Here is a 16,181-nt window from a genome sequence, read left to right on the forward strand (position 1 = left end):
GGCCAAATTTGTGTGTATTTTTTGTGGAAAGAGAAGATGCAGCCAACTAAATTATGCATCTAGTATTTCCAGAAAGGGAAGAAACATGAGGAAGTTTCAGATACTGTGCAGTATTTCTGATTTCTTTTGCATAATTTTTATGTTTCACCGAAAGAATGTTTTGTGGAAAGCTTACTACAGTCTCTCAGAGCTGAAATTTCATTCTGGCTTCTGATACTCATGTAACAAAACCAGTGCAAAAAGTTCAGCTAGATTCATGTGCTGTTCCAGTCAGTAAATTGAATTTTAGCAAAATTGCAGTAGTGACTGCAATCAATAAAGGATCCTATTTTATGGACTCAGGTAAGAATTCTTCAGAAATTAAGCTTGTTCTTGAAGGTGGCTTATTAGCATATAGCTGTCTCTCCACCATCACTCATTTGAGGTTAATGTTGCTTGAATTGGTTGATGACATTTTATACCTTATTAAAATGTGTAGATTGAATCATTCTAGGATGAAAGGACGAAAAAATGAAAGCATGAGATTTTCAAATACCATATAGAAGTGCTGTAAATAAGGTAAAAATAGATGGAAATTATGCCAGTGGTACAATAGTAGGTTATTTTTTTCATCAGAAGACATTTTCTCAATATTCCGCAATACTCCATTTGCATAGGATATATACTAAGAACAATGATAAAACTTTGCAGACATCAACAGCTCCAAATGCTTGTTACTATGCTGATATGGTCCCAGAAGCAGCAGTCATTGTCTTGCTCCAAAAGGTTTATTATCCTTTCCCTGCTGGCGGTTCTGTCAATACACCTGGTGTAAGGGGCAAGGTCTCTGAGAAGTCTGCTGTCTCCCTTTAGCTATTAGTCTCCTTCCCGGTACATAGCAGTCCGTATCCATCTGCTGCATACTTCTGCTTTGTGAAAAGCAAAAACATTCCTATAATACAACATTTTAATTTATAGTATTGATATCCCTATCCAGTTCTGAACATTGAAAGTTCAGGAGGGGAGAAGAGAGCAGGTGTGATAACCATATTTTTAATTGCTGACTAACATAAATTGCGGTTACAGCTGTTCAGAAGGACAGGTTTCCTTGATAGTATGAGGTACCTGTGGTTGTGCAAGCAGTGTATGGTTTGATTTTTATTTTTTTTTCCCCTCTGTGAGTTGGATATTTATTGGTATTTCAGAATATATAGCATGTGTTATATAAGCACGATAAAATATGTACAGATTTATATATATAAAATAAACCCCAGCCCTATCTGGTACACTGTGTTCTGGTGATTCACATTGTATGTTTTCATGCCTTTTCTTGTGCAGTTAGACATATGAACAATCTATTCTCTTAACAGGACTGCTCATTTATCAGGTGTTCGTTCTTCACTGCATAAAAAAGGTTACCTTCTTTTCTCTCACATAAAGAGGTTCCGTGTGTTTCAAGTGTCATTAGTGGCAGAGCTTTAATGTCAAGGTTACTGCACCTTAACTTTCAGCTACATTGAATACAATTATAGACAAACTCTTCAGAGATGTTTCAGAGGAACACTGGGAGTGCTAGCAGTCTGTGCATAGTTGCCACTACACAGGAATGGGAATTTCTGTTATGTTGGTTCAAACCATCTCCCATAGTCATTGTAAATAAACTGATAGCCGTGCTTTAAAGTCTCGGAGGGCTGAGGAACAACTAATGTAAGAGAAGAGAAAGTATGGTCATAAAATTAATTGTTAGCAACCTGTTTCTTCCATTTACCTGCATGGGGTTTTTTTCCTTTTCCTTTTATTTCCTTTCACAGTTGGTTTTAGTGCAAGTGTTTAAATATTTTGGTTAAATAAAACACAGAATAGTCAAAATGATTTTTAAACCATGATGTGAAATTTGTTACGGAGTAGATTTGTGAGATGTAGTTGGAGGATACTTGGTTTTGAGGGCCTATAGAGCAAATCTAGGTAACCCTGGATGGATGGGCATCCTGGGTGGTGCCTAGAGTCCTTCTGTAAGCACTCTGGCTTACGCATGCTGCTTTCATAAGGGAAGGAATCTTGGTCATTTCCATAACAAAATAAGTGATTTTCTCCATCATCATGCTTTGGTGACAGCACTGTCATCCAATCCACAAATTAATCCATTAGTGCATACCTCATCTTTTGATTTTTTTAATTCTTTATTTTTATCAACAAACCTTACTCAGGTCCGAGTTACATTCTTTCCTTGCATTGTGGATCCTACCATCCCATTTTTTCCAAGGCCATGCTACAGCTGTTGCCAAAGCTTTTGTTCACCTTCTATCCTGCCTTTTTAGACTCCTATTTACAATACCTGCAACTTGCTCACTTCAGTAAACCAAAAAATAGCGTAAAGCTAGCTCCATTTTAAACTCTTCTTTTGGCTTGCTCTTCTTCTACCCCATTGAGTTCAAATGTGTTATTTTTACCTTCAGCTGTAAAAAGCATGATGCATGGTACTGCTGTTTTAAGGAATCAGTGATAATTCTGTTGTTTCTAGACCACTGGTAGTTGTGCACAGGTGGGCTTGCTTGTGATCAGCTCTCTTGGAATTGGCCACTGGTTTTCCATTTTTTAATGAACATTACAGAATTCAAACTTACTCTGAATTTTCTGGAAACTTAGTGTGAAAATAACTGTATAAGACTGCTGCATAATGTTTGCTATGTTCTGCTTAGACCTTTAAATTAGCCTGATGCCCTTGGGTTTTATAATGAATCAGGGGCTTGTGTTTGTTTCACATTGCACAAGTTTCATATTTGTTTCATATTTGCTAGTGTCTGCTGGTGAAAATGCCACCTTGTTGTGGAAAGTAGTTTTGTCAATAATAAAATGAACTGTGCAAATGGCAGGTAGTAGAATGAACTTGATGCAAATTATTGTTGTTAATAGAAAACTCTTTACTGTATTTAGTTATCAGAGTACCTGTTCAGTTATCATAGACTTGCATTGGCTGGAATTAATGGAATTCTTTTTAGTTTTGTAAGATATTTTTTTTTTTTTAATTTTTTTTTTTTAAGATCCTATTAAATAAAACATGCTTTTTTATCTTTCAAACAATTGCAAAACACGAGTAGGATTTGTTGGCTAGTTTAACTAGGAAATTATCTAGAGGGGTTTCCAAACTGGGGATGTGCTGCTAACATTGCTCTATGTTCTTTAGCCACTAAGTATTTACTAATGATGCAGGAAGTCCAGGTTTGGCTCCCTCAAGTGTTTGAAAGGATGCGGATCTCCAGGACTGTTTGACTCTTCAGAAAAATCCTCTTCATCCAGGGATATAGGACACCAGGTCAGGAATGCCTGAGTAGGTAATGTTGTTTCCCTCCCAGCAACTTTGTGGAGCAGGAACTGGGATCCAGGTGTCCCACCTTTCTCCCCCATAATCTCCTGGAGACTGACTGACTTTTTTCACTGTTTTGCCATCTGTCTGAATGAATAATTCAGCATTTTGTGTAACAGCAGAATAGCTCAGCAGGAGTGACCAGTAGGGAGGTGTAAGGATACCCTGGCCTTGTGAGCCGGGTGGCTGCCTGCTGTGAGACCCAGATTTCTGAGTGATGCTCTGCATGCTTCAAGAGGAGTTTAGACTGAAAAGCCAGCTCTCTGCAGTTGTGTTGTCAGGTGGCACATCCAGTGCTCAAGCCCTCCCTCTCTCACATAGGTTTTTGACTTCCAAATGCTGGCTGTCACTTGGAGTTTGGGGCATTAATGTTGGCATGTTTTTAAGCAATTAACATATCCTTGCTTGTTCTGGCAAATTTTCACATTTGCCCCGTTACATCTTTTCACCCACATACCTTCTATAAAAAGGGCATGAAAATAAATGTCTCCAACAGTCATTTTCTAGCTGGAAGTCAACATATGCAGCTAGGTAGAAAGGTGCTTTAAATCATGTTATACATGTTTCCTCAGAGATGGCACTCTGGTTATTTGAGACAACTGTTTTCCCAACCTGCTCTGTGGGATGAGTTGCCTTTTGAACAGTTTAATATTTCCATGCTATTAAAGCAGCAAATTGAAATGCAGGTGAGAGAGTTCAAAGCCAAGGTTGAAAGTTCAGTTTTAACTTTTAGTTTTATGGCTTTTGTCACTTTGTGTCACAACCTAGCTGTTGTTTTCACTTAGTGTTATTTATTAAGTAATACAGAGTTTGCTTATTTAAAATAGGCTATCTTTCTTCATGGCAAATGACAGTGAATTTCATTCTTTTTCATATCCTGTGTTAGATAATGGTTGAGAGAATAATGGATTCTGGGGACCTTTGATCCACCATTATTGTAAACTAAAAATACAACTTCTTTTTTTTTTTTTTCCCTCTGACCATAATGATTTTAACCTTGTGTACTAATTTGAATGGGCTTGTGGGGGCAGAGTCTTAAATGAGACACAAATGAAGGAAAAATTGCTAATGCTGCCACTGTATATCTAATGAGCACTGTGTAATAAACCATAACCTCTTCAACATTTCTGTGGAAAATGGTGTGATTATTTTGGATGGCTGGCCCTTTGTGTATGGCTCATTACCATCTGGCATAATGTGTATTGATATAGCTTGTAATTGTCAACTCTTATTTGACATGCTGCCTTTAATAAATGTGACTTGCATGGTTAGAACCCCCTAATGGTTATGTGGAAAACTCTAATTAAAGAAAATATGTATACTTAGGTAAAATACACACCCTTATATACATAAAATAATTTTGTAGATCATGTCTGTTTTTCTTTATCTCCTGTTCTTTGTGGGAACACTTGTATGTATTCCCAGGTTAGTACAGCACCAAATGCATTGCATTATCAATGTGGGTACCTAAATGTGTGAGGACAGACATGAATCCTGAATGTAGGTTGTTTCCTCTTGCAGAACTTGGTTAAAATGGATTTTGAGATGTTTGTTCTCTGTGCCATAAGATAGAATTAATATACCTGTAGTAACAGAATGGGTTCCCAGCCTGCTGGTGGCTTTAGATGCTCCTTCACTGGGAATGGGAACTAAGTGTAATGGGCATAGTGGTTCTGATTTTGATATTTCTCCTGAATAAGGTGGCTGAAATAAACACATCTGGAAATTCCAGTGCTTGAAAGCATCTAGATATCCTTAAAGAAAAATGGGCTTCTGGCCAATACTAAGTTTTCAGATACAGGGACTAACATTGTCTGCTGCCAAATCTAAGTTGTCTTTTGTTTATTTTCTGAAAAGTTTCCCTCCCTTGGCTTTATGGCTCATGAATACATGAATAAATAAGAGATATCATTTTGATAGTCATATGGGCTTGCAATACAAAACAGGCAATAGGATTTCGCCAACTTTAATCAGTTTTAATACTTGTGCTTAAATGGGATTTCCTCAGGTATTACCTTCAATTGTGCCATTGTTGGAGAGTCCATTGTTGCTCCTCATGGTAGATTTCGGAAAGTGCTTTCACTTTATTCTCTTCTAGATTTGCTTACATTCAAGCTACTGGATTTTATTTTATCTTTGCTTGATAATGTGAGTATTTTCTTCTCTTGCATTTGTTTTCTGTAGTGCAGATACAAGTCAATCTACAGATTCAGTATCAGCCTTCTAGTTATTAAATAATAGTTAATTTCTCACTTTGTCTGTTTTCTTTACTCTGATTGTTCGTATGACTCTTCTCAACTTTTTCGTGCTTTCCCAAATTCCCCATTTAATCCCCATTTAAAAATCACTGGTTATCCCTATGGGAAGATTCACATTTCCGAAATGAAGTAAAACTGTCAAATGCAATATTGTCTTTTTATAAGGCAATTACCAAGACTTAAACTTCTAATAAATAGAAGTTGAAATTCTAGTTGTTGTCTGTCTCTAAGAAAAGGAAGAGTAATTGATGTCTCCCTTTTTTAGCACTTTCTAGTGCTCATGAAATCTGAGATGACTGAAATAAAATGCAAAGCTATTTAGGTTTCTCATATCCTTGCCTATGGGCCTTAGAAAACATACCTAGGCTTCCCTCCATGTCTCACATCTGAGCAATGAAAATGTTCTTTTATTACCTGTCTCCTGTAGAATGTCCTTTGCATTCTTCTCACTATTGAAGTCGTAACATGACAGGATTTGTCTTTACAGCAAGTGTATCTGGATTCTTACCTTGTCAGCCCAGCCCTCCTGCTCCTCGTCTGTTCACAGAGCTGGATTGTCACTGCTTTTCTGGATCTTACAATGGTTAGATACTTCTTACTGTGCAAACTTCCTCTTGATGTTCTCTTCTTTACTGGTCCCAGCCTGCATGTCTGCCTCCAAGTCCTGGAAGACATCAGTCTGACTTACTGATTCTGGTGGTATTTTTCTGCTGGCTTTTCTGATTAACACTTTTAAACTGAACTTGAGGTAGTGAGTCTTGCCAGGTCTTTGTCTAGATTCCCTCACCTGCTTCCCAGAATTTATGCTTTTGCTTCCAGACTAGAACTTTTCTTTTAGCCTGTGCGATTTGAAAGGGGAATCACTGTGGTGGTGCCATCCAGCAAAAGAAATATGTGCTGTGCTGTAGGCTGTGATCATTATTACTTTGCTGGCCACTAATGCCAAATATAGGAGTAAGCCAGATAGAGTCTTCAGACTCAAGTTCACCAGTTAGGGCTTCATTTTGCTGGTAGATGACAGTGCAGGTATGAATCACTTGCAGTCCACTGCAGGCAGCTGGCGCCAAGGCTTGGAGGGCTCCTAGCCGTGCTGTAGTGACACAGTGGTGGCGGTCTTTGCACATCAGTGGCAGTAGTTGGCAACTGATGCAAATAGGTGAACTTTCAGTTGCTGTCTGGAGAACAAAGGGGAAATTGGTTGTTCTGTGGTAGATCTAAATTAATTATGATTCAAGTCAAAACTATCAAAACCCTTCTTCATAATTCCTGCATTAAGAAAAGGAAGAAGAGCTGGACTTCAGGTGTCCCTCTCCCCCTCCTGCTGACTACCCACAGTGCTTAGGGAAACTGGCTTGCTGAATTCAAGTGAACATCTGCCCACTAAAAATCAAAAACATTTTCAAGTCCTATAATGGGCTGAGGGAAGAGCTTACTAAGATATATTAGGGGGGGAAAGAAATTAAGCAATATTCAGTGGTAGGGGAGATACAAACAAAAATATAGTATCTTTTCAAGAATAAAGAAGGAAAAATACATGAAGGATTATAGGCAGAAGTTTAACTTCAAAAGCTGTGATGCTAGGAAGGGAAGAAGATGAAAGAGGTAAGATATGTAGCCGGTTTAAAAATAAAACTGATTGACGGGAATGCAGTTAAACAGCATACTTGGTAAAGTTCATAGAACTGATGTCTTTCAACTTCCTTTATCCCTCAGGTGGAAAATGCCCCTACAGTAGCTTAGTGACCAAGACAAGAGGAACCACAGAAGTCTTAGTCTCTGACCTCGTTAAAGGATAACAGTGGGTAGATATTTTCTGCTGGATGCAGGTCATGCAATGAATATTTGGTATTGTGCTTCAGTCTGCTGCTTTATCCTGAACGTTTTTCCTGTTTGTGAAACCACAGCACCTGCCATACATGTTGACTGGTTTAAATACATCCCCCCCCCCCCACCTTTTCTTTCTGTTTATTGGTCACAAAAAAAAAGTAAAATCACTTACCAAGTCCTGCCCAAATACATTGTCAGTGCTTAAGATTATTACTTTAATTCTTTAGTCAGTGCCTTTTCATATGTAATTTTCCTCAAGAACTATTTTATTTCTCAGATTTGCAGGTATATATAGATTATTATAGTTGTCACTGAAATAGAATGGATGTTGGTTTGGTTTTTTTTTTAATCCCAAGTATGAGGGTTCTTATCCAAATTTATCTTTTGTGTATTGACAGTCACAGACAAAACAATCAAATTGTGGGTGGATACTGTTGGTCGCTTTAATTCAAAAGTTCAGTGATTAGAGTTCTTAAAGAATTTTTGATTTATCAGTTCCATTGTCTTCGTATGCTGCAGTTGCTTCCATTGCTGAGAATTTTAGAATATGGATTTTAGTGGTTAATTTAAGTCTTTGGTCCATTTCTGTGAAACAATATGCCTACTATTACCATCTTAAATTATTTAATGATTTTTTGCGTAACCTAGTATCCTTTGAGGGGGCCAGTGTAGTTCTCACTGTTAGTTCATAATGAAAGGTAAACTGACTCAAGTTTTCTTGGTGTTACTGAGAGCTTGAGTTTCCATTGCAAATACTGCAGAGGAGTATTTAAGCTGAAGTACTCTGTTATTCATAGCAATACAATTTTTGCTATTTAATGTTTCTCTTTTATCATATGTTTTGCAGAATGCTGTTATTTCTTTTTAGAGTAGGATTTGAAAGTAGACTTGGGGGCTGAAGTAATGTATAAGAGCTTTTAAAGAGATCACACTGGCTAATGTTTCATAGCTCCAAATCTTTAAAGATAACACAAACAACAACGAGAGTATTCAGGATGCCAGGAAGGAAGACTGCAAAATTAATTTTTAAAAGTTGCGTAGGAAATTTACTATCAAAACCTATTTTGCTTCCATAGAATTTTGTTGCAGTATTTTGCCAATCTCCTTTACTATGTCATACAGTTTTGTGTAGGCTTTAAAATTTGTGTTGAATTCTGCATGAGATGTTCATCTCCATAATAAGACCATTAGTGATACTGTGGTGGGGCAGACTCCAAGGCATATGAATAGAACATTTTAATGCAAAACAAAATTGTGGAATGAAAAAATGATTTATTTTTTTTTTGAGATAGAAGCATATTTACAGCGTTTCTCCATTAGTTCTTTATTTTTCTCTATAGATGTAGTGCCTATGTGAGTGTGGAATTTCTACAGAGCTTATGTTTGTTACTTTGGCATTGCAGCAGCAGGGTGTTGCAGCTACTGCAGTAGTTTATAAGGACACATATAAAACATTTTTTGAAGACTGCTCAGCAAAGTTCACCAAAACATACTTAAATCTCAGTGATCTATGTGCCTTCATTGGGGGAGAGGGGCAGAGGAAGAATAGAAATTGCGCTTGGTTTAGGATCTAATTGCCTATATAACCTAATTTTGCACTTTTCTAGTATTTTCCTGCAAGCTGGTGTTTCACAGTCAGAGAGTCAATATAGCTGCAACGGACTGTGCTGAATATTTTTTTAATTACTTGTAAAGTTAGTGGTTCCTTTGTACTTTCTGGGATACAATTACAGCTTGAGGAGCTTGTAATCTAAGAGATACCTGTATCAAGCATTTTACAGAGCTCTAGGTTAGGCATCCTAGTACTGAAAGTGCAGGAACACAGAGTCAAGAGCAGAAGAACAAGAGGCCACTTAGATGCTGTTCTCTTTTACACACTACAGGCAGGAAGAGTCTGTGAATTAAGATTTTTCATTAAATAGATGTCCTGGGTTCAGTTGTAAGTTATTTTTCTCCTTCTTAGTAGCTGGTGCAGTTGTGTTTTCGACTTTAGTCTGAGAACAATGCTGATAACACACCGATGTTTTAGTTGTTGCTAAGTAATGCTTACTCCCATCAAGGACTCCTCAGTCTCATGCTCTGCCGGGGAGGAGGGAGAGACAGGACATGGGAAGCCGGGAGGAAGCAGAGACAGGACACCTGACCCAAACTAGCCAAAGGGGTATTCCATGCCACAGCACGTCATGCCCAGTATATAAACTGGGGGGAGTTACCCGGAAGGCCCAGATCGCTGCTCGGGTCGGGCTGGGTGTCAGTCGACGAGTGGTGAGCAGTTATATTGGGCATCACTTGTGTTTATTGTTTTCTTTTCCTTTTCCCTTTTAGTTCTATATTCTCTCGCCTTGTTATTTCCCATATCATTATTATTATTGGTGGTAGCAGTAGTGGTTTTGTCTTATACCTTAGTTACTGGACTGCTCTTATCTCAACTCGTGGGAGTTGTATTCTTTCGATTCTCCTCCCCATCCCTCTGGGAACGGGGGGGAAGAAGGGGGAGACTGAGCGATCAGCTGCGTGGTTCTGAGTTACTGGCTGGACTTAAACCACGACAACAGAGTAGGGCGAAAAAAATAAGAGAGCCAAGAACAAGCCTGAGGATCTTACCAAAGACTGGACGAGGTGGGGGGAAAAGTATTGGTAGATAGTAATTGACTTGAAAGAGTGATGAGCCAACATGTCCTGCTTACAGAAACAGAGGTCATGGAGTCTCCATCCTTGGAGATACTGAAAAGCCGCCTGGATGTGGTCCTGGGCGACCATCTCTTGGTGGCCCTGCTTGAGTGGCAGGGTTGGACTAGATGGCCTCCAGTGGTCACTTCCAACCTGAGCCATTCTAGTATCTTAGTTGAGGAGGGAAGGGTGGGCTGTGTTTCACAACTAAGTCTGGTTAAGTAATGCACCTAACAGCAGATCTAGTACCTGTTTGTGATCCATCAAAACTTAGTAAAGTCCCCCACGTACTGCCCAAGCCTCTGTACCATCCTTTTCGGAACAAGGTTCCTGCACATAGGTTGAACTTTTGGAAGGGGAGAAAGAAGAGGACGTTAGGGCATGTGTGGAGCTCAAAATGGTATCATCTCTTGAAACATAATGCCTGTAAGTAGAGTCTCTGGGATATTTGGTGATGGCTTGCATGGAGTACTTGCTTCAGAGGCAAAGGCTGTGGAAACATGTTAGCATGTGGTGAAAAAGCTTTCCCAATTCTTAGCCTGCTTCCATTTAGGAACTTCAGGTGTTTTAAAAATATTGACTATTTTCTCAGTACTGCCTTGCTATGTAGGTAATTCTTGCGGTAACCACTTCTTTGTTGTCTGAACACGGGCTGTGGAGGAGGAACAGGATGGAATCAGTAGGGGTCCATAATCCCGTTGCCCTGTTGTTTCTGCTTTCATACCCTGTCATATCTTGTTGTTCTAAGTTCAGCACTGCATAAACATTATTTTTTTGTGTTTTGAGATTAGCTGCTTTCAAATACAAAATTATTTAATCACTGAATTGTACTTCAGATCGAGAAAGCTGTATATAGTATTGCTTTAGCCATTCAGTAGCAACTTAGTAACAGTGGGGTTTTGTTGTTGGATGCTGGCCTTTACAAAGTTGTGTCAAGAACCCTCTTGTATCTGTAGCAGTGCTGTGGACTTTTTATTATGCCTGGGTATTATGGAGGTTCTCACAAAAAACACTAAGAAATCTATTGCCTGGGACTTCTACGGTAGCTTTGGTTCTTATATTTTTAGTTTGCTAAAGAGAGAGGGTGGAACAGCAGTGTATAAGATCAGAATTAGACACAGATTATCTCCCTAATATGGTTCTTGTTAGCACAGATAATATGAGTACCGTTTGGAGAACAAACGGATTATGGAAAAAGAAATTAAAACATCCAGATCCTGAGCATTTGGAAAGCATGATACTGATGTATTTGTGTAACCTTTTCATGAAGAGTGATGCTGAAGTCAAAGAAAGGATTTTGATTTCCTTCATTAAAAGCTTATTAAATGAAGAAATAGGACAGTTGTTGTTTTGCTTCAATAGTTGGGGGTCACAGAGGCGGGCCTGATCTCCTCAGGATATTAATGCCTGCTTTCAGCTGGGGGAAATGAGCCGTCGCTTGAGTTAGCTGCAGCTTTATGTGCTCGTCACTAGGGATCCCCATATGTCCTGGGATCTGTGGCAGTCGGAAATGGCAGAGCTCGGCAGCAGAGAGCAGAGGGCTCTCATTGCTATTCATAACAGGTAGCTTGGCTCAATCTGCCCAGAGCCAAGTCTGTTTAATGTTGATCAGCTGTCCATCTGATAAACCGAATTGATATGGACATTTCCTCAAGGGCTGCCCTGACAATGACAGCAGGAGCATCGGGATGTCTTGTTAGTCTTTTTCTCCGAGCTTGAAATTTTTGTTAACCCTTTGTTAGAGCTGAGCCAAATGTGATTACAGTACTGTGGCTGTAGGTTGTGGGAGTTTCTCCCTAGCCTCTTTGAAAAACAGCATCAACCTTAGTTTTATTGTCGACATGGAGAATGGCTGGCTGTTTTGTTTTCAGATTGTTTTTCTCTACATGGAGCAAAAATTGTGAATTATAAAGGCAGTTTTAAAAACAGCTTAAGCTCCCGTGTGTGTATGTATGTGATAAAATATGTTGGGAACCTCTGTTTATCCTCTTGTCCCAGCTCATCTACCTTTTGAGTGCCTGCCCAGGCTCTACTAGCTCTTCTCTCTTGCTAATTGGCGCAGATCACTGGCCTGAAACAGTTGCTGCTGGGGTTCTTTGCAGGTCAGAAATATTTGGGGCAGAAGGTTACTTTAAATTAGTATCATTCAGGGTGGTTGCAACACATCTGCACTGTCCAGAGGAAACAGTATTAAGTTACTCAGTACTATGCTGGTACTGAGGCAGAATCTAAGCTGAGCATGTGTGAGCAGGTATATGTGTATGTGAAGGTATGGAGCAGTTTGGTTACTCAGCTCCTGGTTGCTTTTGAATAAGCACAGGGAGCATAATACACCTTTGTACTAGGTTGCAATTTGATTTGAACTTTAAGGCCTTTTAATCATCTGTCTAGTTGAGGGCATGCATTGAATTTCTGCTCATATGTGAAGTCTCCATGACATAAAGGGAACTGCTTGAGTCAGAAAACATGTGAATGTGCTGAAGATTTCCTGTGGGGGGAAAGTCTGTGTGTGTCTAGGCTTGCAGCATTAAGAGGATGCTCCAGTTGCTCTGTTCCTCCCTCCACTTGTCCCTGCTCAGTTATTATGGCTGTTCATTGCCCTGTTGTAGTTCTGAGCTAAGGTGACATCTCTGGGCTCCTTGGAGTGACAGTCACTAACTATCAGGGTCTACAGGGTCGAATTGTGGCGGGGGGGGAGAGAGGGTTGTGCAAATGACTCTTGTCATGCCTTTTCCAAAAATGAAAATAAACAGAGGGCAAGCCCCTGTGGGATAATCTTTGTAGCCAGCCTCTCACAGGGATTTGAACCTCTAAATTCAGGATGTGGCACAGTGTGTGTTGGAATAAGAAGTGATTTGTAAACCTGTATAAATAAAATTTGTTCTGTCCCTTTGCTGGACAATCACCTCTGCTTCTCCTGACTAAAACAACTAGTGAAATATCATTAGTACATAGTTTTAAAATGTTCAGCTGTTTCCCCTCTCCCCCCCATGCCTCCCTCTTCTCTCTCTCTTCCTCCCCCCCCCCCCCCGTATTATTGAGCTGCAAGGTATCCTGTTATTAATTTAACTCTAATTTGAGCAGTCATTGAGTGCAGTGTTCTTATGGTGTTCAGATCAGCCTGCTTGTGACTCCCCTGCTGATGCGTTCTTTGTTCCTTCCCATCAGTTCTTTCTACTTGGCAATTTCTTCATGTCAGTGTCCCTCAAGCTTCTAAAAGACAAAACAGAAAAAGAAAGCACCATGAAGACCGTACTGATTACTTGGCTTTATTTTGTGAAAGAATTCAAACAAAGGGTAGCTCCAAATGGAACCTGTGGTACCTGCAGCTTACCTGGAAATACATAGTGATAGTTCTCTGCAGTTAACACCTTCTGGTTGTGGCTTCTGGAAGTGCACAGAAGAACTACATGATAATTCATAAAACATCTGTTTAGCACATGCAGTTGTTTTTTGTTTGGTTTTTTTGTGGGTTTTTATTTTCCCCTAAGAATATATATTTTATTGATAGCATCAAAAATAAGTGTACTTTTTCTTTGCTTTCAGTCAAAGAAGTCTGGCTGAGATTACAGAACTGATCCACACTGCCTTTCTGGTGCATCGTGGCATAGTGAATATTGGTGAGCTCAAGTCTTGCAATGGCCCGCTGAAGGATATGCAGTTTGGAAATAAAATGGCTGTTTTGAGTGGAGATTTTCTTCTAGCAAATGCTTGCACAAGCCTTGCACAGTTGCAGAATACCAAGGTAAAAAGAAAAAAAAATCTTCTACTGCAAGAGCAAGTAACTATTAGTGACTCTCCCAAAAGAGAGGCCCTTTAAAAAACCAGCAGTTATGATATGTCTGTATATATGGAACATCCTTTAAAAATCAGCATACTTATATTATAGCTCTAGATGGGTTGGCAAGCTGCTGCTGCTGTTGTGAACGTGTTTACCACTGGCCTGTAGGATTACTGTGATGATGTCTTCAGTATACATTCTGAAGCACTGTAGTAAATGGAAGAGTGGATCATTTGGTGAATCTAATGTATATCTGGTGGCATGCTCATGACTACACCACCTCTGGCAGACTGCTAGCTGAAGACATGTTTGGTTTGTTATTTTGTTTTACCTTGTGCTTTGTGAAAGGTTTGTCGGTCTTAGGGAATTCTTGGGGGAAAAGGCTTCATTGCTTTGTCTACACAACACTGAGGTGACTTTTTACTCTTAATAAAATTATGTTGTTAGGCATTTGAATGCCCCTGAGTATTGGATTGCCCTATTAATGTGGATGTACTGGCTTCTAAAGGGCAGCTGCAATCCAGCTGCTCAGCCAAACTGTTTGAAACTTTACAGGGAAATGTTTTTCATGACAAACAAATTGTATATATGTATGATCTTAGAAAATGAGACAGCTGGAGACCTTAAGAGATCATTTTCTAGTTCCCAGATAGGATCAGCTACACCAAATCATTCTTGATATGTGTTTGTCTAGCTTGGTCTTAAAACTTCCCATGGTGGAGACAGATTCCTGGGCATCCCTGTGCCAGCCTAGAGTAACACCTAACTATGTGTATGGCTGAAGAACTTAATGTGGCATCCTAGTGGAAACAGAAAACAGTTCTTTTTAGCAGGGGTGCTCTTTATACATCTGAAGATTGCTGTACATCCTAATGTAAATAAATGTTTGCCATGCATGCCATTGTCAATAGTCAACATAATTTTAATCCTGAGCTTAAGGAGTCTGTGTGTTTAGATTCTTATGCTAAAGCTCCTCGTGATGGTGGTTGAGTATTTCTGTACTGCTTTGATCATGAGTGTGACAGTTTCTTTCAAAAGTGGTGTCATTTTGTAACGTAGAGCTGAGATTCAGGAGAAGAGACAGAAAATTAGATGTCAGTCTGCTGGAATAGTGAGTTAAGCCTTTATGGTGATAACTGGTAGTAAGTATTAAGAAAAGTTTTAAATAGTGCAAAAATTTCATCATACCATAACCAAAATGGGGTGCAATTGATTTTACTAATTATTGCTGATTTGTATGTGTTCATTTTAAATTTTTTTTTAATACTTAATAAGATTCTTAAGATGGGGCAAAGGATTTAACCCTACATCAATTTTTTGTTTCAGCATAAGGGGAAACTTATAAAATGTCACACCTATTACTTTGCATTTAGTACATCATTAAGTATTGCAGCAGGAATGTATAATCCCTGAAGACTTGCCAGGAAACAAGCCTACAGTGAAATGAAGCACAAGTGCAAAGATATACTTTTTTTTTTCCCCCCTTTTTTTTTTTTATTTTTTTTTAAGCAATCATTATGCCGCATGTTGGAAAATTCTGCCAAAACATTTTAGCACTTTTTTTCATTTTTCTGACATCTAAATACTTTCATAGCTTCTACATACGATAAGTGGGATGCCATTATGGAAACTGATTGACTTAGTAAATTATTCTTTTTCATACATCTAACCCTACTAGCAAAGTTAGAAAAATTGAAGTACAAGCTATACAAATCTCTTGACAGGTGCAATGATTTAAACATACTGTATTTATTCTTTTGTAAATGATGAATTTTCAAATCTGGCATCTGTTTTTCAGCAGTGTGAAATAACTGTGACTTTTTTCCTTCATAATGTTTTGTTTTCTTTGATGTAAAAAGCAAAAATCACAGTACTGCTTCTTTGCTGGCATTTTCTTGGTAGCTCAGCAAATTGGCTAATGAAATGAGCAGCGTTATATCGTTACATGCATGGTACTGACCATGGTAGGCTGTAACCTCTATAGACATGCATAGTTGTTGTATAGACTAGAATTTAAAATAAAGGGAGGTTTAACATTAACTGAACCAAGATAATTTTATTGTGTTGTTAAACCCTAGTCTGAGCTTGTGTATGATGCATCTATCTCTGTGCTTCTCTCGGGGCTGACAATTAGATGTGAAATTCTGTAGTCGTAATGAAATGCAGAGCTATTTTATAATTGCCAAGGGTAAAATTAGCAAAGTCAATTATTTTCCCTTAGGCTTTTCCCTGTAGATATTAAAAGGCTGCAAGGTAATTGCCTTAGGTAACACTTTGATTTTTAAATAACATTAAATATAGG

The 16,181-nt window shown here is 38.8% G+C and overlaps 1 protein-coding gene across 3 annotated transcripts in view; it reads left to right on the forward strand.

Moving 5' to 3' along the window:
- Positions 1-16,181, forward strand: part of PDSS2 (decaprenyl diphosphate synthase subunit 2) — a 122,212-nt gene that overhangs the window by 58,476 nt on the left and 47,555 nt on the right. For all 3 annotated transcript variants that reach the window (XM_030490548.1, XM_030490546.1, XM_030490547.1), the window contains exon 3: positions 13,645-13,843. In XM_030490548.1, the coding sequence (XP_030346408.1) occupies positions 13,645-13,843 (199 nt within the window). The remainder of the gene's footprint in view (positions 1-13,644; positions 13,844-16,181) is intronic.

Source organism: Strigops habroptila, chromosome 6, assembly GCF_004027225.2.
Source record: "Strigops habroptila isolate Jane chromosome 6, bStrHab1.2.pri, whole genome shotgun sequence".
NCBI classification, from domain to species: domain Eukaryota; kingdom Metazoa; phylum Chordata; class Aves; order Psittaciformes; family Psittacidae; genus Strigops; species Strigops habroptila.